Below are 23,628 nucleotides of genomic sequence, written 5' to 3' on the forward strand. Positions count from 1 at the left end.
TTCATCTGATTTTATTCAGTATGCTATTAAGAAGGACCCTTGCTTCTAAAGAAAATTAGAACATTTTCAAAGCTTACATCTGAATCCTGTCTCACTACTCAGTGAAATGGGGAGTGTGGTAAGACCTACTTTCTAGGGCTGCTGGGAGGAGCAGGTGAGACACTCTGATTGAAGCACTTTGACCAGTGCCTGATAAATAATAAGCACTCGATAAGTTATTATTAGGGCTAGGAGAGGAATAACTTCAGCTGTAAAAGCTAATACTAGTCTACCCTGAGATGTTATCAGATACTTATTTTCAAGTTTCTTCGGAACGCAAATTTTAATTGACACTTGAAAAACAGGCAGAGCATGAAAAAGAGGATTCAGTGTAGTCTCTAAAGGCTGCTGAGCCTGAAGAGGTAATAGAATTCAGTGCCTGCTTCGTGTTGCAGGCTTCAGCAGTTTAGGCCTGGATGACCGTGAGTCCTGGTCCTGCCTGCCTGACAGCAGAGCACACAGGTGCTGAGCAGTTGGCCATTACCGGGCTGTGAAAACAGCATGAATGGGGAAGGCAGATTGTGGGCAAAGTAATATAGTCCACACGGTTGCAGGTGGGAAAGTCAAACTCTGTCTTTATTCTTTCACCATTTTATTTGGGGTAGGTAGCAGCATTGCCTGGGAAGACACTTGGGAGGGAGGAGAAGAAATCTGTTGGATGGAAATCTTACCTTCGAGTATCAGTTATATTTAATGCCTAGATTTAGCCCTTTTCATACTAGACTTTCCAACAGCAAGGAGTGGAAGGAAGATGGGCAAAGAGTAAAGATTCCTTCTTTTTTTTTTTTTTGAGACAGGGTCTTGCTCTCTCACCCAGGCTGGAGTGCAGTGGCATGATCTTGGCTCACTGCAACCTTTACCTCCTGGGCTCAAGCGATTCTCCTGCTTCAGCCTCCTGAGTAACTGGGAGTACAGGCATGTACCACCACACCTGGCTGATTTTCATATTTTTAGTAGAGATGGGGTTTGGCCATGTTGGCCAGGCTGGTCTCCAACTCCTGACCTCAAGTGATCCATCTGCCTCGGCCTCCCAAAGTGCTGGGATTACAGACATGAGCCACTGCACCCAGCTGGAACGGTTCCTTTAAGAGTTCCACAAAGTGCCCAAAAGTTCATTCTTGCATTTGATCATGCATATGCCTTGGAGTTATGTTTTTGGAATGTGACTTAAGAAAACAAACTTTGGATGTAGCTGGTTCCCATCTTTCTAGCATCTCTGTCTTTGGCTGATGTGACCCCATACATTCCCGACAGTTAATGTTGGCTCTGATAGGGAGGGGTCTGATGCCAAGTACAGTCATAACTCACCCATGAAATAGGGCCTTCTAGATAGCGAGATTCAGTGCCCTTCCCAACAGATACCTCTCCATTCCCTCCACCTTCTGACTCCAACAAAATGAAGTAGAAGCACATCCTGAGTTGACCACTTCTTTCGTGTCTGGTCAGGCACACGTCAAGAATGTTGGCTGGTGATGGGCTCAAGGCACAGCCTGCTTCACTGAGCCTTGCATGTGCGCAGCCCTGATTGACACTAGCAAAATCTGCAAGGATATTTCTAGATATTTCAAGTGATTGACTCCTCTGAGGAAATGAAACATTAAAAAAAATATATATATATACATGTATATTTAATTATTTTTTAAAAACCACAACTGAAAAAATTCATTGCCACTGGGTAGAATCAAATCTGACAGGAAACCCTATGAGTTTTTATTAGTACCATTGTTGTTTTCTTTGGCTCCATGTATTATGCTGGTAAAATGACAAAAAAAAAAAAAAAAAAAAAAAAAAAAGGAAAAAATTGTAAAAGGTAAATATTTTGTACAAAAATACAAAGTTTTAAAAGCTCTTTAAGTATATTTCATATTATTACTAAGAGTTGGCCTATATATCTGTATGTCTGCATATTTTTCCTACACTTGGGATTTAAGGAATGTATGGTACTGTTTATACAGTATATGCTTAAGTTCTTCCTATAGCTCAACAACCAATGATAGCCTTTTTCTGATTGGAGTGCTCCATACTTTGGAAGATATAATTTGTATAATTGCATGGTTACTGATGGAGGAAAATCTATGCAATTCAGCCCACTGAAAATCAGCATATCACACCGGGGGAACATTTTAGTTCCCAAGTCTTTGGGTAATGACGGATGGTAAAAAACATTAGCTGTCAATCTTTTTCAGTAATTGGTTTTCAGTGCTTTTTTTTCAGTCTGATGAGAAGGTGATGCAATTAGAAAGGACTGTCCTTTGAGAGCCGGCTGAAAATTTGCTCATGTGATTCCATCACAGTCCGTTATAATGCAGATGGCAGTACTAAAAGAGAAATAAGAATGGGCATTAGTTTATTTATTTATTTATTTTTATTTCTTCTTTTTAATGTCCAATGCCCACTTGGATAGTTCTTCTTAAATAATAAAGTTAACGTGCAATTCAAAAAAAGGAACGTGTATTTTTACAGGAAAGTGTCTAAAATACATGATTCAACAATGCTTATATTTTCAAAGAAATGTCTAGAAGATCTTACTCAGATGAAAAGCTAAGTTTTGTTTTGAAAGAGCCTATTCTGGGGAAGCCTGGTCCCTACTCAAATTCCAAATGGCTAAACAAAGCATACAAAAGACAAATCTGAGTTACTTGTCACCATCAATTTTAATCTCTTGTTTAGATATCTGTGTTTTCCCCTTCAGCTGACCGAGCTGTGAGTGTCTACATGTTTTAAGGTCCCCAGCACTTGGAGCAATGCCTGACACATCAAAGGTGCTCAATAATTGTCTGTTGAATAGCAATATGGATAATTTATGCCCCACTTACTTCCAAAAATAATTTGGCAAAAATATATTTGAGGTTTTTGTTTACTGCTAACTTTTTAAACTAACTGCTTTACTGAAATATAATTCACAAATCGTATATTTCACTCATTTAAAGTATATAATTCAATGGTCTTTGGTATAGTTACAAAGTTATGCAATTTAGAACCAATCTAATCTAATTTTAGAATATTTCCATCACCCCAAAAAGAAACCCCATAGCCATTGGCATTCATTTCCCATTTCCTCCATCCCCCATCTCAAACTTTTAATCTCATTCTGGTGAAGAAAACTAAGATGTCGCATTCCAAAGAGGGTCATGTGTTAAATGAAGCTTTAGATACATAGCCTTTGAAGTCAAGAAAATCTCCAAAAGCTGCTTTGGCTTATGAGCTTATAAGCAGCCCAGACAATCTCCCTCTATTATGTATCACAGCATATGGCCTATAGTAGATGCTCAATAGATACACGTGGAATTGAATGCTTGCCCACCTGGATTGGCTGTGTATGAATGTTTATGAAAAAGGACAAACATTGGTGCTATATCTAAAAGAAAAATTAACTCACAGTATAAGATATTTATCTGGATCAGTTAGTTTAGCATTCGTTGAGTACTTCCTACGCGTGAGGCACATTTATTATTTAAATTTCACAACAACCTCATGAAGAAGATACTGTGACTATTCCCCTGAGGTTAATCACCTGCCCAGTTAATAAGGGGCAGAACCAGAACTGGAACCTAACTGCAGAGCCTGCATTCAGGGCCCTTGTACTCACCATCCCTCACCTTTTCACAGGACAGAAACTGGCAGCTCCCTCTTAAGTCCCATCTACTGCTTACCTGTCTCCCTGTCTTTTTCACAAATGAAGTTATTGATGTCTTCACATTGGAAATCGTTCCACTGCCCAGCATAAATCAACCCAGCACAGTCTTCTCCTGGCCCATGGCCATGACCCCAGTTATCTGGCTGTCCAGCTTTCCAATTTCTTTAGCAAAACAGAAATTGAGTGTTATTTGCACAGTAATGCAAAGCTTTTCTTTACTCAAGAGCAGCAGAGAAATATAAAAAACAAAACTGAAGCATGTCATTTGTCCTGGAATGAAAATGCAGTTTAAAAAGCAGTATGTGGTCTTATTCAGAATAAGGAGTTACTGTTTTATAGAGTAATACACAACATGGCATCTCCCTGCAGGCTTGTGATCTTTGCTATAATGAAATCAACTCACTAGACTGGTTCATTACAATGCAGAGGGAGTATATCTTGCTTTGGTACCGTTAGATGAATGACTTTCTAATGTGTCCTGGGAATGCTGACTTCTGGGCATGTGTATATATGTGTGTGCATATCTATGCATTATGAGGCCATGACACACACACGCGCGCACACACACACACACACACACGATCTTGTGAGAACCCAGAGGGACCTTGTACATTTCGATATCTTGCCTCTTACAAGTGCAAGAGCCAGGAAGAGAAAGTGAAAGACTTTGATAACATTTACAAGAACGTACAATTACAAATAACTGGTTATGATTGTCTGGCGAAGTTGTAGAAGGTTGATTGCTTTAGAAAGAAACAGTAATTTAATCTCACTGAAAATGACTCCTTCATTTCACTGCATTTTTTGGGAGAGAGATTCTTAAAAACAAGTTTTCTTTAGAACTAGTTCACATGGGGCTTGTTAACTTGGATGCTCCTGCTCAGAACAGCACTTTGTCAGGGATAACAGTTGTTGATTCCGTTTCCATGAATAAATCAGGTGTGCTTCCAGACTCACCCCTTGAAGGCTCAATCTTGTCTAAGAAGCAGGTTCATGAATGCAAGCTTGTGGCTGCTGCCGGAGAGGACAAGCCTGCCTCACATGGAGGATCTGGAAGAACATCTGCCTCGGAGGGTGCTTCCCATAAACAATGACTCATTACCACACTGGCCACAGGGTGTCTGTCCTTGGATCACCCGAGGAGACAGCCTGTATTGCCCTGCATCTTTGGACAATGAGACCCGCAAAACCAGGGAGTAGCAGAAAAGGACAGCTGAAGTTTATAGTCAAAGGGTGGGGACAGGGTAGAACTAACTCTCCCACACCAAATGTGTATTTTGGGATTTAAAGAAATGAATATGAAGGCCGGACATGGTAGTTCACACTTGTCATCCCAGCACTTTGGGAGGCCGAGGCAGGAGGATCACCTAAGGTCAGGAGTTCGAGACCAGCTTGGCCAACATGGTGAAACCCCATCTCTAATAAAAATACAAAAATTAGCCAGGCATGGTGGTGGGCACCTGTAATCCTAGCTACTTGGGAGGCTGAGGCAAGAGAATCACTTGTATCCAGGAGGTGGAGGTTGCAGTGAGCTGAGATCGTGCCACTGCACTCCAGCCTGGGTGACAAAGTGAGACTCTCTCTCTCTCTCTCTCTCTCTCTCTCTCTCTCTCTATATATATATATATATATATATATATATATATATATACACACATATTAATTGAGTGGCCTCAATCGAATAAATCAAGTGATAAAAGAGAATTCAGAGCAAACCATCAATTGGTGAGAGTAAAAATGGGATGCTACTTAGAAGGGAGAGTTGGAAAATAGCTTCACTCACTCACTCACTCACTCATACCAGGCATCCAAAGCACTCCTGCCATGAGCCAGGTTATCATCTGGGTGATGGCAACATAGCAGTGCAGAGAAGAGTCAAAGTCCCAGCTCTTGTAGCTTACCTAACAGGCGAGACACAATGAATTCAAAATCTCAGTCTGTGACAATCTCAGCCTAACACCAGATAGAGATGAAGTTGGAAGGAAAAGTAGTTTACTTTCAGATTTGCCTTTTGGTGTAACTCTTTCCCCCTTGTGAGATTCTTCTGGAAATGTCAACAATGCCTGAGCAGTTTGATCTTGTGGATGTACATTTTGTTCATCTTTGCCAGTTATATGAGGTGGTTTGATTCCACTTTTGTTTATAAAATTTGATTCCTGAATGCATAATGATAGGATATTTGATATTCTTGATTTCTCAGTTAATTGGGAAATTGTATAAACCTGACTTCTTTGGACTTAGAAGTATTTTCCCCTTGCATTTCCTTTTAAGTGATTTTATGTTAAATAAATAAAAATGATGTATCAACCAGGCAGAGAGATAACCGAGTGATAAGAAAGGAGGTAATCTTTATCACTTTTCTCCATTTGTTTTTCCAGGGCACTGGAATTCCTCATATACAGTGCTCAAGGCTCTCCTTAGGACTAAAAGCAGAGGCAGGGTGCGGTGGCTTATGCCTGTAATCCCAGCACTTTTGGCGGGTGGATCATGAGGTCAGGAGTTTGAGATCAGCCTGGCCACCATAGTGAAACCCTGTCTTTACTAAAAACATAAAAATTAGCTGGTCATGGTGGCAGGCACCTGTAATCCTAGCTACTCAGGAGGCTGAGGCAGGAGAATTGCTTGAACCTGGGAGGTGGAGGTTGCAGCAAGCTGAGATTGTGCCAGTGCACTCCAGCCAGGCCACAGTGCGAGACTCCATCTCAAAAAAAAAAAAAGCAGAATGCAGTTCTTAGCTTTGTGGCCATGAGCTGAGGTGATTGCAGTGGGCCAGCATGGGTGGGAAGTGAGTAGCCTGGAGCCAGGCTGCAGGGACAATTTGTTCTGTGGACTGACCACCCAGAGTCTCAAAGCTGGCAAAGCTAAAATCACATGGAGTGATTTGTAGCAAAACCCCTCAGTCTTCATGCTTATAAAACAGAACATAACATGTCAAATAAGCAGAATGCATGTATTTTGGAGAAGAATGTCAGCTTAAATAGTGCTTAGACCTCATTCACAGGTAGATTCTGGAAAGACGAATGGCTGAAGTCTGGGCCTCAAAGCCCTGAATCCTATATTTTCATACAAGTGTCACAGAAGTACATGTAGCAGCACATACATGTACTTGGACATCACACTCTGAGTACACCAGGAATCTTGGAAATGCTTGGACTAACTGCTCCAATGAGCTAGAAACACACACACACAACAAATACGTATCTAAATATAAGATATTTAGAATAGGATTTAGAGATCAGGTGCAGTGGTTGAAGCCTGTAATCCCGACAATTTGGGAGGCGGAGATGGGTAGATCACCTGAGGTCAGGAGTTCAAGAGCAGCCTGGCCAACATGGCAAAACTCCATCTCTACTAAAAATACAAAAATTAGGCAGGTGTGGTGGCAGGCATCTGGAGTCCCAGCTACTTGGGAGGCTGAGGCACAAGAGTCGCTTGAACCCAGGAGGTGAAAGTTGCAGTGAGCCAAGATCATGCCACTTCACTCCAGTCTGGATGACAGGGTGACTCTGTCTCAAACAAACAAACAAACAAAAGAATAGGATTTAGAGTCTAGGACTACAGAATGCATGAAAGAGCCTGGAAGAGAAAGAGAACCTTTAGCATCCTCTAATTCAGCCTAGCACAGTGTCTCACACTGTAATCCCAGCACTTCCAGTCTTTCTTTTGAAATTGTATTGGTGTGTGGATCCAAAGCATGTAGGGACCCATGCTTGGCACCGTCCTGGGCCATTGCAGCTGACCTCTCACACCACCCTTTCCCCTCAGCAGGTCCTGTCCTGCTGCAGTGCAGAAAGAGCCATAAGAATCAGTAAGTCACGTTGTGTGTTTCACGGGAAATAAGCCTGAGCTCAATCTGTGTGTGCCCTAAGCCTTTGGCTTCTGTTCCGTGTCACTGCTGCTTTCTGTCTGTTTTAGCACTCTCTGTATCAACCAGGTCTCAGCATAAAAAGCGAGGTGAGGTTGAGAGGTGTGAAGAGAGCCTTTTATCCCCTATTTGCCCTTTAACAGTAACTGCAAAACCCGCAAACTGTTTTAAAAGGATTGTAGGTATGTTGGGAGAAAAGAATAAGGAGAAAGCACGGTACTTAATTCTTCTCAGCCTGGGCAAGGCACGAGATGGTGCCAGACCCATCAACTTCTATTTTTTTGGAAGAGTTTAAGAAGGATTGGTGCTAACTCTTCTTTGAATGCTTGGTAGAATTTGGCTGTGAAGCCATCTGGTCCTGGACTTTTTTGGGAGGTTTATGATTGCTACTTCAATCTCCTTATTTGTTATTAAGTTGGTCAGGCTATTTCTTCCTTTTTTCCTCATTTTTTAAAGAGATGGAGTCTTGCTCTGTTACTCAGGTTGGTCTTGAAGTCTTGGTCTCAAATGATGCTCCCACCTCAGCCTATGCTTTCTGTTTCTTCTGGATCCAGTCTTGGTAGGCTGTATGTTTCTAGGAAGTTATCCATTCTTCTAGGTTACATAATTTTTTGGCGAATAATTGTTCATAATAGTCTCCTGTGATGACCTGTTCCAGAAATCACTGCTGGTGGCAGGGGAAAGGGAGGTGGATGGGTCAATGCTTGGAGGCCACAGATGCAAAGACAAGAAGAGTAAAAGTGAGTCTGAATAGGAGGAGATTATTTGGAGCCGTTTATACTGGTGAGTGACCCCTGAGAGCCTGAAGCCCAGTCCCCATTCCCAGGCCATGCAGAGAACATTTTTCTTGTCTTCTTCACAAACCTGTTGTGGGAATTAAGTGAGACACTGTGTGGACATCCCAATCAGGATACTGTAAAATTCTATGTCGTATTTGTCTGCAAGTGCTAACTAATATAATAATTACGATGATAATAGTAACAATAATACCAATACCAGTAGGTACTATTTCTTGAGCACTTCCTATGTGCCAAGCCCTGTACTCAATGCCTTACATATAGATATCACATGTTATTTTCAGGATACTGACATAGGTACTTTTGTAAAATTCATCTTATAAATGGGGATATAGAGGTCTTGCAGGGTTGAGTAACTCACATGAGGCATCACAGCTTTGAGTGATGCTGGGTCAAGGCCCAGAACCCCGATCACGCTGACGCTAGAGCCTGCATTCCCTCCCTTGACTGCGCTGGCTTTCTTTCTAGTTTGTGCAATGTTTATTATTATATGTCAAATTAAATTAGCCTTTGGTTATTGAGACCTCATAACATGCCTGCCTAACTTATTCTTGCTTTTAAAATTTGATCCTGGGGATTTTTATGTGCCTATGTATTCCCTTGGGTGGAACATGAGAAGTGCAGCCCGTGTGGTGGCTGGGGTGCTGAAGCTGAGGCTTTTGGGAGGCTCCAAAATGGCTGTGGTTGGGGACTGGGTGCCTAGTAAGGTGTCTGGTGATGTCCTTTTCAGGTCCTGGGTACCAAGCCGGTGCGCTCCATCCAAATCACGTACTTCTTGCTGGACCCCAGGGAAGAGGAGAAAAGTTTCACCTTGGGAGAGCTGGCATAGACAGCAATGTTCCAGCTCAATCCATTCCATATGGACCAATCCAGTTTCTTCTTGTGGAAAGGCTTAAGATTGAATTTCTTAGTGAGTCTAACCCAAACCTTTTGTACATTTACGGCAGTGAAAAAAGTGGAGAAGATTATTTTTTTTTTCAGCTTCTCCTAACTCTCTTAGAAAAAAAAACAAAACCAAAAAAAACCTCAAAACTCTCGGCTGTCAAAAAAGCAGATTTTGTCTTTTTAAGAAAATAGTCTCTGTCTCCCATCCCCACCTCCAACCTTTTACAGCTGCTGTTTTAGATGTCGATTCCTGCAACTGTTTTGCGTCTGTTAAAGTGCATCCCTGCTGTGTTGGACACTTTCCTTGACTCATCAGGCAAATTCCCAAGTGCCAGAGTATGCCAGGGGGTACTCCTTCCTTTCCCCAGGAGAGGTATAGAGGAGCAGACAGGGTCTCTGACAGGCCCCACAGCAGGTATCCACTAGCTCTTGGGGGCAGTCTGAGACTCACCTTCAGAGCAGACCTAAAATATTCTAATGTTCCAACTCAGTATTTGGCCACATGTTTATTTTTTATAAAGAGATGGCCTGGCTAGGTGTGGTGGCTCATGCCTGTGATCCCAGTGCTTTGGGAGGCCAAGGTGGGAGGATCACTTGAGGCTAGGAGTTTGAGAACAACCAGGGCAACATAGTGGACTGCATTTATACAAAAACTTAAAAAATTAGCTGGGTGTGGTGATGTGCACCTGTGGTCCCAGGGACTTGGGAGTCTGAGGTGGGAGGATCGCTTGAGCTGGGGAGATAAGAGGCTACAGTGAGCCATGATTGTGCCACTGCACTTCAGCCTGGGCAACAGAGTAAGACCTTGTCCCTTAAAAACAAACAAATAAAAGCAAAAGAAAGATGGCCTTATTCTGATTTCCTCCTTTCTCCTGTGATCCTACTTACATGGAGAATTTAAAAGTACAAAAGAGACTGTTTCTCCAAATGCACATCACACGCACACAGGGACATTTTAAAAACTCGATCTGGCTTCTCCATCATCTCTGACCCTGCTTCCTGCTGCTCGGCTGATACAGGCCTAGGCCTCAATGCCCATGAGACTGTCTTAGGCCTCAAACACCCTTGTATTCTCCTCTCCTGGGACAGCCCCAGAGGCTACACCATGTACTCTGGCTAGTGCTCAGAAGGTGCTTCCAATGCTGTGATGCTCTTGTGCCTGGTGGAGCCTCTGCAGGGTCTGGCCTCCCTGTCTCTAGCAAACTAAAGATTATTCAGAGGGGGATTTAAAAAAAAATTCTGCTTCATTTATTACAGTTCCTTGCAATTTTCATACCCACTACAGGCAAAGCCAGAATACAGAGACGTGAAAATCAAACTGGTACAATATAGCCATTGTTAGATCTTTGGGTAGATTTAGGGAAGGAGCTAACACCCCATGGGGTAGGATGAGGCCCTGGAGACTTGTAGGTTATCCAAGAAGGTACCTCAAAGTGGTTCTGTTCTTTGTTGCTCCTTTCATAGAATTTGGGTCACATTGGATTTATGGGGAATCTTCAAACCTCTAGGGGATGGTTATCCTGCAAATGCAACTTTGTTTATAGTGTACTTCCTCTGTGTAGGAAAACCACACATTTGTAGTTCCTTTGTTTTTGTTTTTGAAATGGAGTCTTGCTCTGTGGCTCAGGCTGGATGCGATCTCGGCTCACTACAACCGCCGCTTCTTGGGTTTAAGTGATTCTTCTGCCTCAGCCTCCCGAGTAGCTGGGATTAAACGCATGCGCCATCACATCTGGCTAATTTTTGTGTTATTTTTAGTAGAGACGGGGTTCCACCATGTTGGCCAGGCTGGTCTCGAACTTCTGACCTCAAGTGATCCACCCACCTCAGCCTCCCAAAGTGCTGGGATTATAGGCGTGAGCCACGGTGCTCAGCCAGGATAATTACACATCTGTAGTTTCTAATCACACTCTGCCCAGAAGCCCAGCTGGAGTCAGGGGTACCCAGAGTGTAATCCTGAAGGGAGCTCCCCAGTCCTCAGAAACACGCCTGGGGTGAATGCTGAACATGCTTGAGGTTGCCTGGGCTTCATCATCCTTTCCGGGAGCGTTTAGAAAAAATGCCTCAGCCAGAAGTATTATGCTGTGTGGTTTTATGAGTCTCATGATTTTTTTCTTAGAAAAGAAAAAAATTCACTCCATGAAGAGGAGAAAGGAAAGCCCTATCTGGCAGCATATCGACTGTCAACCACAATTTTCCCCAGGCGAAATACGCAACTGGTACCAGGAGCCCGGTTAGAGAGGAGCGTCTAAGACACGAGGTCATTAAGGAAGAAACTGTTGGAAGTTGGGCAAGAGGTGACAACAGAACAGTGAGAGCCTGACCACCAATCTGGAAGCTTCTGAGTACTTACTTGTAGTCTGGAGATGTCCCATCCAGCCACTTCCACTCATTTTCATGCTCCGAGTCCGTGAGGCCGATCCAGTGGCTCTCTCTCCCTACCATCTGTTTTTTTATCCATTGCTGAAAAACAAACCAGGGATGGTGCGTGACTATTTCTCAGAACAGATGTCTCAGGCCCTTTTCTTTAACATTTAGAAAAAAGGACAATTTAAACGAGGACGTTTGTCAGAATGTGTGCCTGCTTTTGCTTTCTGCTTTTTCTTTGCTGCTTGTTTTGTTTTGCACTGCTTGAGGGGCTTTGACTTTCTTCCTCTTCCAAGTTTACAAGTGATGTTAAAGCGAGGCTCTTCCTCTAAATCACTCAGACAACTCAATGAATGTCCACTGGTCCCATTTCCTCCTACCACCCACCCATTCCTCCCATGTCCTAATCATAGGATCAGTCATGGTATTATTGGGCACTTCCTCTGCGCCCAGCCCCCTGTGCAGTGTGTTGCATGCAGTGTGTCTTCAAGCTTTTAGAGCAACCCATTTAGCAAACATGAAAAGTAGCTGAGCTGGGCTTGGGCCCTGGTCTGTGTATTCTAAAATTGGGTGTGGTGGCACACACTTGTAGTCCCAGCTACTTAGGAGGTTGAGGCAGGAGAATCACTTGCACCTGGGAGGTGGAGGTTGCAGTGAGCCAAGATCATGTCACTGCACTCCAGCCTGGGCAACAGAGTGAGACCCTGTTTCACATACACAAAAAACCCCCCAAAAAACAAATAACATAAGTGGGGCCACATACTGGGGGTTGGCTTAGTCTCAAGCACAGGTGCTTTGTCACTCTCTTCCGTGTCCTTATTCCAGCCAGTTACTACAGAAAACATCTGTTTGCAGGATTGTGTCTGCTGGAGATAACTTAGGGAAAAGGGAGGAGGCCACTGGAATGGTGCTGCATTGTTGCTAGACAGGCCACAGTTTCGGTCTCAGTCTCCATTTACTGCATAAACCTTGCTGGGTCTCAGTTTTCCTATCTGTCAAATGAGGATAATAATAATACCTATGTTTTAGGGTTGCTGTTATGTTTAAGGGAGGAAATGCCTCACACAGGGCCTGGCATATAGAAGGGACTGAATGAGTGGACACTATCATCACGTGTGGGCTCTGCCTCCTCAGCCTTCTTTGCTATTCCTGACCCCTCTGGGGCCAGGCATGGTCCCTTGCACCTCATTCCACCCCTACAGTGTTCATGCCTCTGCCTCTGTCCCTACATGTGCCTAGTGGCAGCCCTCAAGCTTCTTTGCATTAATTATAATTATTTCAACAGCCACCAGAAGGAGCCACACAGCTCCAGGCTTGATAGGCAATATCTTCCAGGAAGAAGTATGCAGAGACAATTCCAATGCCATGGATACTTCTAGCCACTGGATAAAACCCAAATCTCTGTAATGCTGCTGTCCATGTTTATGTGACTAGGAATTCGTGCTATCTCTGAATCCCCAACAAGGATGCCATTTCCAGATGTAAACCATCCTTAAATTATAGTTTTCCCCAACCAAGTATGTGGCAGGCATACCTGTTCTTCTCTAGTGTTTATGAAAACGAGATGTGAAGACTTGTCTTCACAGAAAAGCTTTGCATCCTCAAAAATTTCTTTCTCAATAGAAAAATAGTAGCATTTGTCTGTGAAGTTCTTCCAGTGAGGTGGGCAGCCTAGGAATGCAAAAGTTGAAAACATTGATTAAAAAGTCACAGAGCGCACTCTGCCTTTCTTCAGCTGTGTTTCAGAGGCCAAAACTGCCATCCTGCTGGGAGCAGCCTGAATGTCCCTGCACGAGGGCCGCGGCTGATGTTCACAGACGTGTTCGTAGCAAGGACGAGCCCAGAGTGGACTGCAGAGCACTAGTGAAAAACACATAATCTGGAAAAGATCTTTGACTGGGTCTTTGTTCTTCTGCATCTGGATCCATCTTCACAACGACAGAAGTAACAGAAGCAACAACGAGAAGCAGGGCAGGCACAGATGTTCAGCATCATTCTGGAATCATATGCAACCTGTGAACAGCTGGATGTGAGGACCCAGCACCAAAACTGGGCTCATGGATCAACAAAGATAACCCGGGCCTCACCGACCAAAATCAAGTAGAATAGGGGTTGGGTCAAACGATTGAAAAAACAGGCTGGGTGGCTAACCAAACATTCGAGTTTTGCCAAAGGTTTAATTATCAAAAGACTAGAAGGCACTGTAACATCTGACACCTTCTCAAAAAGAAATCAAATGTAGGCAGCAATAGCAGAGGGTTCCATCGACATGCTGATGGAGCTAACTGAGAGAGCCATCTACCCCCAGTGTGAGGACATAAAACAAGGGAACAGTGGTCAGGGTGGCCAGCCGTGGGCTTCCCTGAAGGAAGTGTTTTGCGTTGTGTTTGTCTTCTGAGGGCTGGTTCCTATAAACAAACAAATGCTCACACCTGGAATACCAGCAATTTGCAAGGCTGAGGCAAGTGTGTTGCTTGAGGCCAGGATTTTGAGACCAGCCTGGGCAACATAGCAAGACCTTGTTTCTACAAAAAATAAAAATAAAAAATTAGCCAAGTGTGGCAGTACACCCCTGTGGTTCCAGCTACACAGGAGTCTGGGTAGGAAGATCACCTATGCCCAGGAGGTCGAAGCTGCAGTGAGCTATGTTCACACCACTTCACTCCATCACTCCAGCCTGAGTGACAGAGTGAGACCCTGTCTCATTCATACATACATACATACATACTACATAAAACAAATGAGTGGGAGAGAAACTGGTGGTATTTAGAAAGAAACACATGCCTGGTGTGGAGGCCTGTACTGGCGGCAGGGCCCCTGTGCCAGCCCCTATGATGCCTTCACTGTTAAACAATATGAAATAGGGGACAAGACATGGTGGCTTACACCTGTAATCCCAGCACTTTGGGAGGCCAAGGCGGGTGGATCCCTTGAGGCCAGGAGTTTGAGACCAGCCTTGGCCAACATGGCGAAACCTTGTCTCCACTAAAAATGCAAAAATTAGTTGGGTGTGGTGGCACATTCCTGTAGTCCCAGCTACTTGGGAGGCTAAGGCAGGAGAATCGATTGAACCTGGGAGGTGGAGGTTACCATGAGCTGAGATCACGCCACTGCCCTCCAGCCTGGGCAACAGAGTGAGACCCTGTTTCAAAACGAAAGTACAAACAAACCCAAAACCCAAAAGCAAAAAACAAATAACATGGATGGGGCCGCACAACGGGGGTTGGCTCAGTCTCAGCACGTGCACTGTCCTGTTCCCCTCGTAGAAGGGAGGATTCAGACTTACCATTATCCTCCGGTGCTGGGGTGGGCTCATTCTGCAGGGCCAGGGGCACCACTGCTCCTGATGGGCCAGGGGGGCCGGGGGGACCCTTGGGTCCTGGCATGCCTGGTACCCCAGGCAAACCTGGCAGTCCTCGAGGTCCAGGAACCCCAGGTTCCCCCACGGTGCCCTGTAGTCCCTGGAAGCCAGGAGGGCCATGGGGGCCGGGGAGTCCTTCTTTGCCTGGTGGGCCTGGGGGGCCTGGGTCCCCACTGGGGCCCTGAGGGCCGGGCTTCCCAGGAGAACCACGGGAGCCTTTGGGTCCCTGGGAGCCTTTAGAGCCTTTGCTGCCACGCTCTCCAGGGGGACCGACTGGTCCCATTGGGCCTCTCTCACCCGCAGGGCCAGGCGGTCCAGGCTCCCCCTTCTCTCCTTTCTGTCCCTTGTTGCCCGTTGGACCAGGGGGTCCCTGGGATCCTCTGTCACCTTTTGGACCCCTGGGGCCGGGTGGACCTAAAACACAAAGAAAAAGGCATCAACGTGAAATCCACTGTGAATGATAGTTACGAATAATTTTTCTTCTTATAAAATCTCCAAATTTAAAAAATCTAGCATATAAATATATACATAAGGGAAAGATTGTTTATCATACTACTGTTGATTGTTTTGGGCTAAATTATGTCCTCCTCCAAATTCTTATGTTGAAGTCCTAACCCCCAGCATCTCAGGATGGGACTATATTTAGAGAGACGGCCTTTACAGAGGTCATCGAGTTAAAACGGGGTGACATGGGTGACCCTACTCCAATAGGACTGGTGTCCTTAAAGAAGAGGGGATTAGGTCACAGACACATAGAGGAAAGATCACTTGAAAACACAGGGAGAAGATGGACACCTACAAACCAAGGAGGGGGGCCTCACAATGCTGCTGACACACCTTGATCTTGGACCTGCAGCCTCCAGAAGCATAAGGAAAGAAATGCCTGTTGTTCAAGCCTCCCAGTCTGTGCACTTTGTTACGGCAGCACGAGCAAACCAATATGCTTTATGTTCTTCAGTAAGCTCACCCTTCCTCTTCAGTCTTTTAGAATGTACTGTTTAACAGTGCACAACTTTTTTTTTTTTAATATTTATTTGTATAAAAATTATTTTTTTTAAAAATTGCATTTTAGGTTTTGGGGTACATGTGAAGAACATGCAAGATTGTTGCATAGGTACACACATGGTAGTGTGGTTTGCTGCCTTCTGTCCCCTCACCTGTATCTGTCATTTCTCGCCATGCTATCTCTTCCCACCTCCCCTGATATCCTTCGTGGTGACACTGGCAGCCTGGGGCTTATTCTTTGCAGTGACTCACATGATTAACCTGGGGTTCTCTTAGTCACCTGGGCCTGTGTTGTTACCAGAAGGAAAGTTATGCAGATCAGGATCAGGATTTCCTCATTTATTTCCTCTATTATATGATAAGCACCGTGTTAAGGTATTGTGGGATAAAGAATTGAAGGAGATCAAAACATGCCATCATGTGTTGAGAGGCACTGGCGTATTAATTTTCTCTTTATAACCAAGCCTATAATCTCCCTATAACCTTCTTCTCTGTTGTACCCCAGCTGGAATGCCTGTCCTGTCCACTAAAGCTGTGGGGACGCTGCTTTCCTTAGGGCTGAGCCTCACTCACTCATGGGCCAGCTCACAGGGACGGGAGGTCTCTGTGGGGAAGCCTGGTAGGGCTTTGCTGCCCATTGTGGACAGGTGTCCAAACTCTCTGGATTGGTTTGTAAGTCCAATAATACACATAAGGAAGGTAGGCCAGACAAAAAATTTTTGTGGACCATCTAATACGGAAGGAAAGCAAATACTGCTCATCCCCATCATCCCATAAAGAGGCCCATGTAACAGGATTGTTTTGCTTCCTTTAATTTCTCAGGGGTAACAGGAAATTTCACACAAATATTCTCCTACCAGGAAAGGTATAGTGAATGACAATTTTCAGGGTACTTTCACATACATTATGCCACCTGACCTTGCCTAGGATGTAGTATTCTCATTGCACGGATGAGGACATGTAGGGCCAGAGATGTCAAGCTATTTGTTTGAGGATACTTAGCTACTAGGAACAGACACCAAGGAGAGTAAGACATGGCCAATAAAGTCAATAAAATCACAATCTAGTAGTGGAGCTGGGACATGAACTCAGGTCTTCTGATGTTGAAATGAATGAATCTGAAATCTCACAATTTTGCATGAATAAGTAAAAGGCCATACTTTCTCTCTCTCTCTCTCTCTCTCTCTCTCTCTCTCAGAGACAGAGCCTCACTCTTTTTATTCAGAGAAAGTTTCACTCTGTCACCCAGGCTGGAGCACAGTGGCATGATCATAGCTCACTGCAACTTTGGACTCTTGGGCTGAAGCAATCCTCCAGCCTCAGCTTCTGTCCATGTAGCTGGGACTACAGGCTTGTGCCTCAATGCCTGATTTTTTATTTTTATTTTTTTTTGTAGGGATGAGTGTCTCACTGTGTTGCCCAGGCTGACCTCGAACTCCTGGCCTCAAGCATTAAAGTGCTGGGATTACAGGTGTGAGCCACTGTGCCTGGCCTTATTTTTTCTACAGAAGCAGAAAACCTATAAAGTCGGAAGGATGGAAGTGCTAGAGCAATGGAGGATGGGTGACAGATCTCACTAAGTTCCTTTATCCCTCCTGCTCCTTGTCCCTCCTCTCCCATTTGTCTGAGGACAGAATCATGAAGCAACCCTTCCTACCTCTGTAGGGGGATCTCCCTGTTTCCCTCCCCATAGTAGGTCTTAATGGATGTCTACTGTACCCGTATTCACAGCTCCCAGTTAAGCCAATCCATCTGTGTTTAGACTCTGGACTTAGTTTCCTTAGCAGAAGCTTAGACTCTGGACTTAGTTTCCTTATCTAAAGCTACCCATATGTTGCTCACAGATTTATCAGCAGGACCCTCTTCCAGTGGTAAGAGAGTTTATGCTAATGGCAAGACCTGGCATAAATGCATTCTTTCTAGTGTTAACTGCTCCATAAATGGGAGACTTCGGAAGACTTAGGCATGAAGCCACTTCTATCTGGACTTATGTCACTGAGCTCTGCCCACAGCTCCTGTTAGCTCCTCCTTGTCTCCAGCAATCCTTAAGCCCAGCTCTGATCTCCAGTTGCTCAAGAATATGCAGCTCCAGCTGATCAGTCTGGCATGAAGGCTCCTCCCAGGCCTCCCCCATGTTTACTCCATCCTCCTCTGTACTTTCTGCATCTCTCCTCTGACAAGTTCTTCTGCCCCTGTCCTTCTGTAAAATTCCTGGCATCCTCCCAGGTCACTTCAGATGGAAGTTTTCACTTCTCTAATCTCTTAGTCCTTAGACTAAGAGAGCCTTGTTCTACTCAGGGCTCTGGGTCCTTATTTACACCTGCTAGTTGAAGGGTCCATTTTCTCCGGTTCTGCCAGCACCTCTAACCTGCATGTCTACAGCTGAACTTCTCATCTCTTTGCTGTGCACGTTCTCCTTCCATCATCCCTTCTCCCACCACATTGCCACAGCCCTCCTTTCCTCATCCTGACCCTGGTCATGACCCTAGTGTGGGCTCTCTTCTTCCTGCCTCTCTCTCCGTCTTTTTTGGAAGGTGTTCACAATAACTTCTTAATTGATCTTCCCACCTGTGATTCCTCTCCATTCATTGCTCTCTGCCTTTTATCTTCCTTAAGCCCAGCTCTGACCCCACTTGCTCAAGAATATGCAGCCCCATCTGATCAGTCTGGCATGAAGGCTCCTCCCAGACTAGCCTCCCCATGTTTACTCCATCCTCCTCTGTACTTTCCACACATCTTCTCTGACAATTTCCTCTGTCCATGTACTTCCGTAAAATTTCTGGCATCCTCCCAGGTCACTTCAGATGGAAGTTTTCACTTCTCTAATCTCTTAGTGCTTGTTTGTTCTACTCAAGACCCTTCTCCATGTGTAGCCCCTCACAGGGTCTGGCCCATAGTCACTACTAAGCAAGTGTTTATGAAATACATGCGCATCATGGTTAAAAAGTCCAGCACTCTACTGTTCACAGTTTGTGCCCCAGGTGAGATCAGAAGGGACAGGTTTTTGGGGAAGGGTGACCTGCCTAATGCCCTGCATCTTATTTCAAGAGGAATAACATTGGTATCAGGTGGGTTGTGGCTGCCACTGTGAAATAATCATAAGGAGATCCATCTTTCCTTGCTATTGACCCACATGAATTAATCCAGTCAGTATCTACATTGACAGTTGGACTTTTTTTTCTGCCTAACCTGGTCAGCCTCATCTAAATAGCCTATACCAGTTAGGAAAGACAGGGAAGGCAGACTTTTCGCTGCCAGATCGATCTCCTTTAAAAAGGTAACTTAGTGCCTCTGTGTAGTTGGGAACTAGCATCCCAGAGATTAACAGTGATGAAGGAGCCACGTACGTTCCCCACGATGGACGTCGTAGCACTATGGATAGTTCTAGGGAAAATATACTGAAAATTCAGGCCAAAACAAAACAAAAAATTCTAGTGTATGTGGAGTAACTACAAAGTTAAAAGAAACCTTTTTTTCTCAACTATTTCTGTTTTGTTTCTGTTCTAGGTTTAACTTTAGGAAATCCAAATAATGAAGATAGTATATTGGGAAATTCAAGTGTTTTAGAAATAATCTTTAGTTTTATTCTCTTAAAATTTCTTTGCTGATAATTTGTGTTTGTCCACCACTCACATCTGGGGTTGGTGCTATACTTATAAGTTACGGGAAATGAGTTTACCTGTGACTGTGAAAGAGTGGCTGTTCATGGGCTTGTCTGTTCTGACAGACTGCTGGTGGGGGGAGCTGTATTTCTTCCAGAACACCTTCTTCTAGCCTCTGACAGAGTTCCAAAAATGCAACTCTTTCTTCCTCTCCTGAATCCAGGAGGGGAATCCAAGGCCTCCCTCACTTGGGGTGACAGGATTTCTTTCTGGGGTAGGGTAGTTTATGGTGTTCAGCCACTTTCCTCTGGACTGGAAGGCTATTGAATGTCTCCGCACACTCAACGTGTAAGTTGAGGCTTTAGTGAAGAACGTCATCGAACGTAAATCCCACAGACAGCAGGAGTTTCCAGCAGGTGCTAATCTTCAGATCTTGTGAAGGAGGGGAGTAAATACTGGGGGGAAATGCAAATTTTTGCTGTTGATAAAGATCGATTTCCCAGCTGGGTTAGTAAAAAAAAAACAAATTTCCCCATCTGAAGTACTATATCCATCTTAAACAGGTTACCTGTCTTTCTCCTAGTAAGATACAGCTTAATATTCCTGGCTGTGGCTAAACTGGCAAGCACACTATGATTGGTGTCTTCCTTAACAGCTGCCCCAGCCTTGCAACAACCACAGAGGAGCTGACACTCTCTGCCCTCAGATGCTGGGTTAGGTCAAAATGTATTCTGTGTGTCTTCTAGACTAGGAGATTCACATAATCGACTTTGGCTCATTAAGACAGGCTAGAAATTTCCTGGAGTTTTTTTCTTTTAAAAACTCATTAAGAAAAAGAACTAAAGCCATTTACAAAGTCAACACTGGATCCTCTTAAAAAGTAGATTAGCAATGCCAGGTTCATTTTTCTCTAGGACTCGGGTTGCTGGCACTGCTGATTAGCATCTGGATGATCTCAGGCTTTGAGGTCTCACTTGAATCTTTTATTGGGCAGCTGTCAAGGTGAAAATAAAATGAAATAAAATATAAGGTACCCTTAGTGCCTGAAAGCAAAAAAAACCAAAACAAACAAACAAACAAAAAAACCAGAGTATTTATGAGCCTGTGCAGTAACAACTTGAAGTTGAGAAAACAGCAAAGCCACATGTGGAGGCACATGTGATGTCCCATGCGGAAGGACATTGGGGGTTTCCTTGCAAACCAACTGAAATTTTAATTCAATGTCAAGGCCAAGTATGGGTGGCTCACTGGCTCAGGTTTCTGAAATGCCAGGATACCCAGGTGGCTGGTAAAGCTGTCACAAGCTCCAGAAATGCCTGAATATGAGCAATACCAGTGCTCCAAGCAGCCCAGGGTTTGTACTGTCAGTGAAACCTCCTCCCCACAGCCCCCAGGCTCCATGGTTTTGGGAGCCTGAAAACCTGAATTTTCTAAACAAGCAGTTCAAAGAGGATGGAAGACTTTAAATTATTGTGCTGTTTCTGCTTTGGCAAACCAACCTCAGGCCTGAGAAGTGCCCAGCCTGTTTCCTACCCAAGGTAAGTTTCACATGTGTTTTCCAACAAAAACTGCTGGTACTTAACAGAAAGAAGAGAAACCTTACTTTAATTCTTTACCGCCATCCAAAATCTTAGAGACTCAATGTTAAGACCCACTGGTGGTAAGATTGGAAGATAGACAAGGTAGAGGAAAAATAGTGATATAATCTGATATGTTTTTCTTCTCATTTAAAAATCTACTTTGAATGCACTTAATAAAATATTTATTAAACACCTACCATAGGAAAAAGTCATTCTACTTCACGGAGGTGAAAAGGAATGTACAAATTAAAAAGAAATACAGTTGGGCTTCTGGGAAGCCTCGGAAGTGTGTTGTCCACAGAGGAGGGTGTATTTAACCACTGTTTCTTGCCAACTGTCCATGGTCTGCTTCTGTGGCTGTTAACGGCTGCTCTCCGGGATCCCCAGCCATGCTGTCTTGTTTGGGGGAGTGCCGCATGAGGCGGTGGTTGGCAACGGGAGGAATGAGGCCCCTGCGTGACCTACTTTGCACTGTCCCGTGTCCCATCACCTTTCATGTGCACCTTTCAAGGTCAAATGTCAATCCCAGTTGGTTTTAACCAACTGCTCTTCTGTAAATAAACTCTCTGTCATTTCCACCTCCCCAACATGTTATCCATTCATGGTGGAAGCATGAGTTTGCAAATAGACAGACCCGAGTTTGGCACTGTCTGGCATTTACTAGCTGTTTGGCTGTTAATAAGTTACTCAGGCTCTCTGTGTCTCAGTTCCCTCCCCTGCAAATGGGGAATGCCAATAACTCCCCACTTAAAGAGCTGTAACAGTGAAAGCTGATAACTTACTTTGAGTGTTTAGCAGCATGATTAGCATAGCACAGACACCCCAGAAATGTGGATTGAGTAAATGAATGAAAGCTAGCTAGCTGTCAGCATCCCTGGAGTCTGATTCATCTCTAGGGCTGGGCACTAGAAACCCAGCGGTAAGCACTTTTCAACTCAAATAATCCTTAACCCCAACTGTGTGATTTTTTTTTCTTTGTGCAAATGAAGCGATTTTGTTTTCTACTGTAATGTACCAGCTACAGCTGCAGCAGAAGGGAAAGCTTTGAGAGGAAGTGACCTTATTTACATTTGGGCATTATGCTGACCCCACTCTAGCCACTGCACTAAGTACTTTCTTTATTACTTCTTCGAGTCCTCCTAACTCTAAAAGGTACATATAGATGAGGAAACTGAGGCACAGAGAGGATGAGGAACTTGGTACACGAATCCAGTTCAGTCTGATTCCAGAGCTCTTGTTCTTACCCATTAAATCTTATGCCTCTCAGAAGAGCAGAGAGGGAAAATGCCTGATTGTACAGGAAGATGCAACGGACGCTTTCCTTAGCTTGCAGAACAGCCCAGGAGGTAGAGTGATCTTTGAACCTAGAAGCATGTGTGAGAAGTCCTCTGTGTACATAATTAGTATAAAAATCTTCATATTATTTGTATCAAAAACTAAGGTTTTCTTAACAAGGCTTCTTGGTTGATGGATGTAGAGATAATGTGAATATCTATTTCCACACTATCATCTGCCTTCAGCACAGTCAGTCAGCTTCAGCTCCCAATTCTCAATAAGGCAAATGTCTTATGTGGCTGAACTGGAAAGTGAGCACTGGGGTTCATTAAGTGCAAGGCAACAGGAATTTTCTGGAAAGCATGAGATTACTTTGAATCCTGCAGATGCCAGCCCCACATAAGCCAATGTTAATCCATCCTACTTTTTCCGTCTTCCCCTCATCCTCAGGGATGAGATTTGCATGTACAGAAAGGGAAAGCTGCTAGAGAAAAGGTATGGAAGAAAACAGTTGCATTCAGAAATGGAGCTCCTTCTTCCCCTCAGTCTCATTCTCTCAGAATACCTGCTGGGTATTCCTGGTCTGGAGGCAGTGGAAGACAATGAATAGAAAGGGGGCAGCTTGGTTGGCTTGGGAAGCTTCTCAGATCAACTCGCACAAAGTGCGGTGAGCAACAAAACAGGGAGAAATGTGATAGTGTCTCTGAAACAAACACCTTAGAGTTTCAGAATTGAGATTTTCTTTTTCACATAAGCTTTTCCATGAGTCAGAAACCTCATTCTATTAGAATAGACATCTCCGTCTTAACATGTCTACATGGGGCCTCTCTTTTTCTGCAGCTCCCCAGTCTGTATCTCCATCCACCTCATTGCTCATGCTAAAGACTTAGGAACATCCCGTTCCTCCCTTTCACCCACTCCCTACAGCCAATCCATCAGCAGGTCCTGCCCACTCACACCAACCCTCTACCGTGTGTTCAATTTCTGTCCACATCACCCCCAATGCCTACAACACACAGATGCCTCTTGGCTGCCCCTTTGTTTCTGGGCACATTGGGTGGGGAATTCCAGGGTCCTGGGCACAAACATGGACAAGCAGGGGTTGGCCTGGGCTCTGAATACTCATAGCACCTTGAGACCATGGACTCCTCACCTCAGCAGAGGCTCGATTCGGGTAGGCCAGCCGAGGTCCCTGTTTTCAGGACAAGGAAAGGG

The 23,628-nt window shown here is 44.4% G+C and overlaps 1 protein-coding gene across 1 annotated transcript in view; it reads right to left on the reverse strand.

The window, feature by feature from the left end:
- Window positions 1-614: 614 nt before the first annotated feature.
- COLEC12 (collectin subfamily member 12) overlaps window positions 615-23,628 on the reverse strand; it is a 182,351-nt gene continuing 159,337 nt past the window's right edge. Inside the window, exons 6-10 of the mRNA XM_003924795.4 lie at window positions 14,877-15,365; window positions 13,125-13,261; window positions 11,577-11,686; window positions 3,693-3,838; window positions 615-2,357 (exon numbers count right to left, since the gene is read on the reverse strand). Coding sequence (XP_003924844.1) covers window positions 2,338-2,357; window positions 3,693-3,838; window positions 11,577-11,686; window positions 13,125-13,261; window positions 14,877-15,365 — 902 coding nt within the window. The 3' untranslated portion in view covers window positions 615-2,337. The remainder of the gene's footprint in view (window positions 2,358-3,692; window positions 3,839-11,576; window positions 11,687-13,124; window positions 13,262-14,876; window positions 15,366-23,628) is intronic.

This window comes from Saimiri boliviensis, chromosome 13 (genome assembly GCF_048565385.1).
Source record: "Saimiri boliviensis isolate mSaiBol1 chromosome 13, mSaiBol1.pri, whole genome shotgun sequence".
NCBI classification, from domain to species: Eukaryota; Metazoa; Chordata; class Mammalia; order Primates; family Cebidae; genus Saimiri; species Saimiri boliviensis.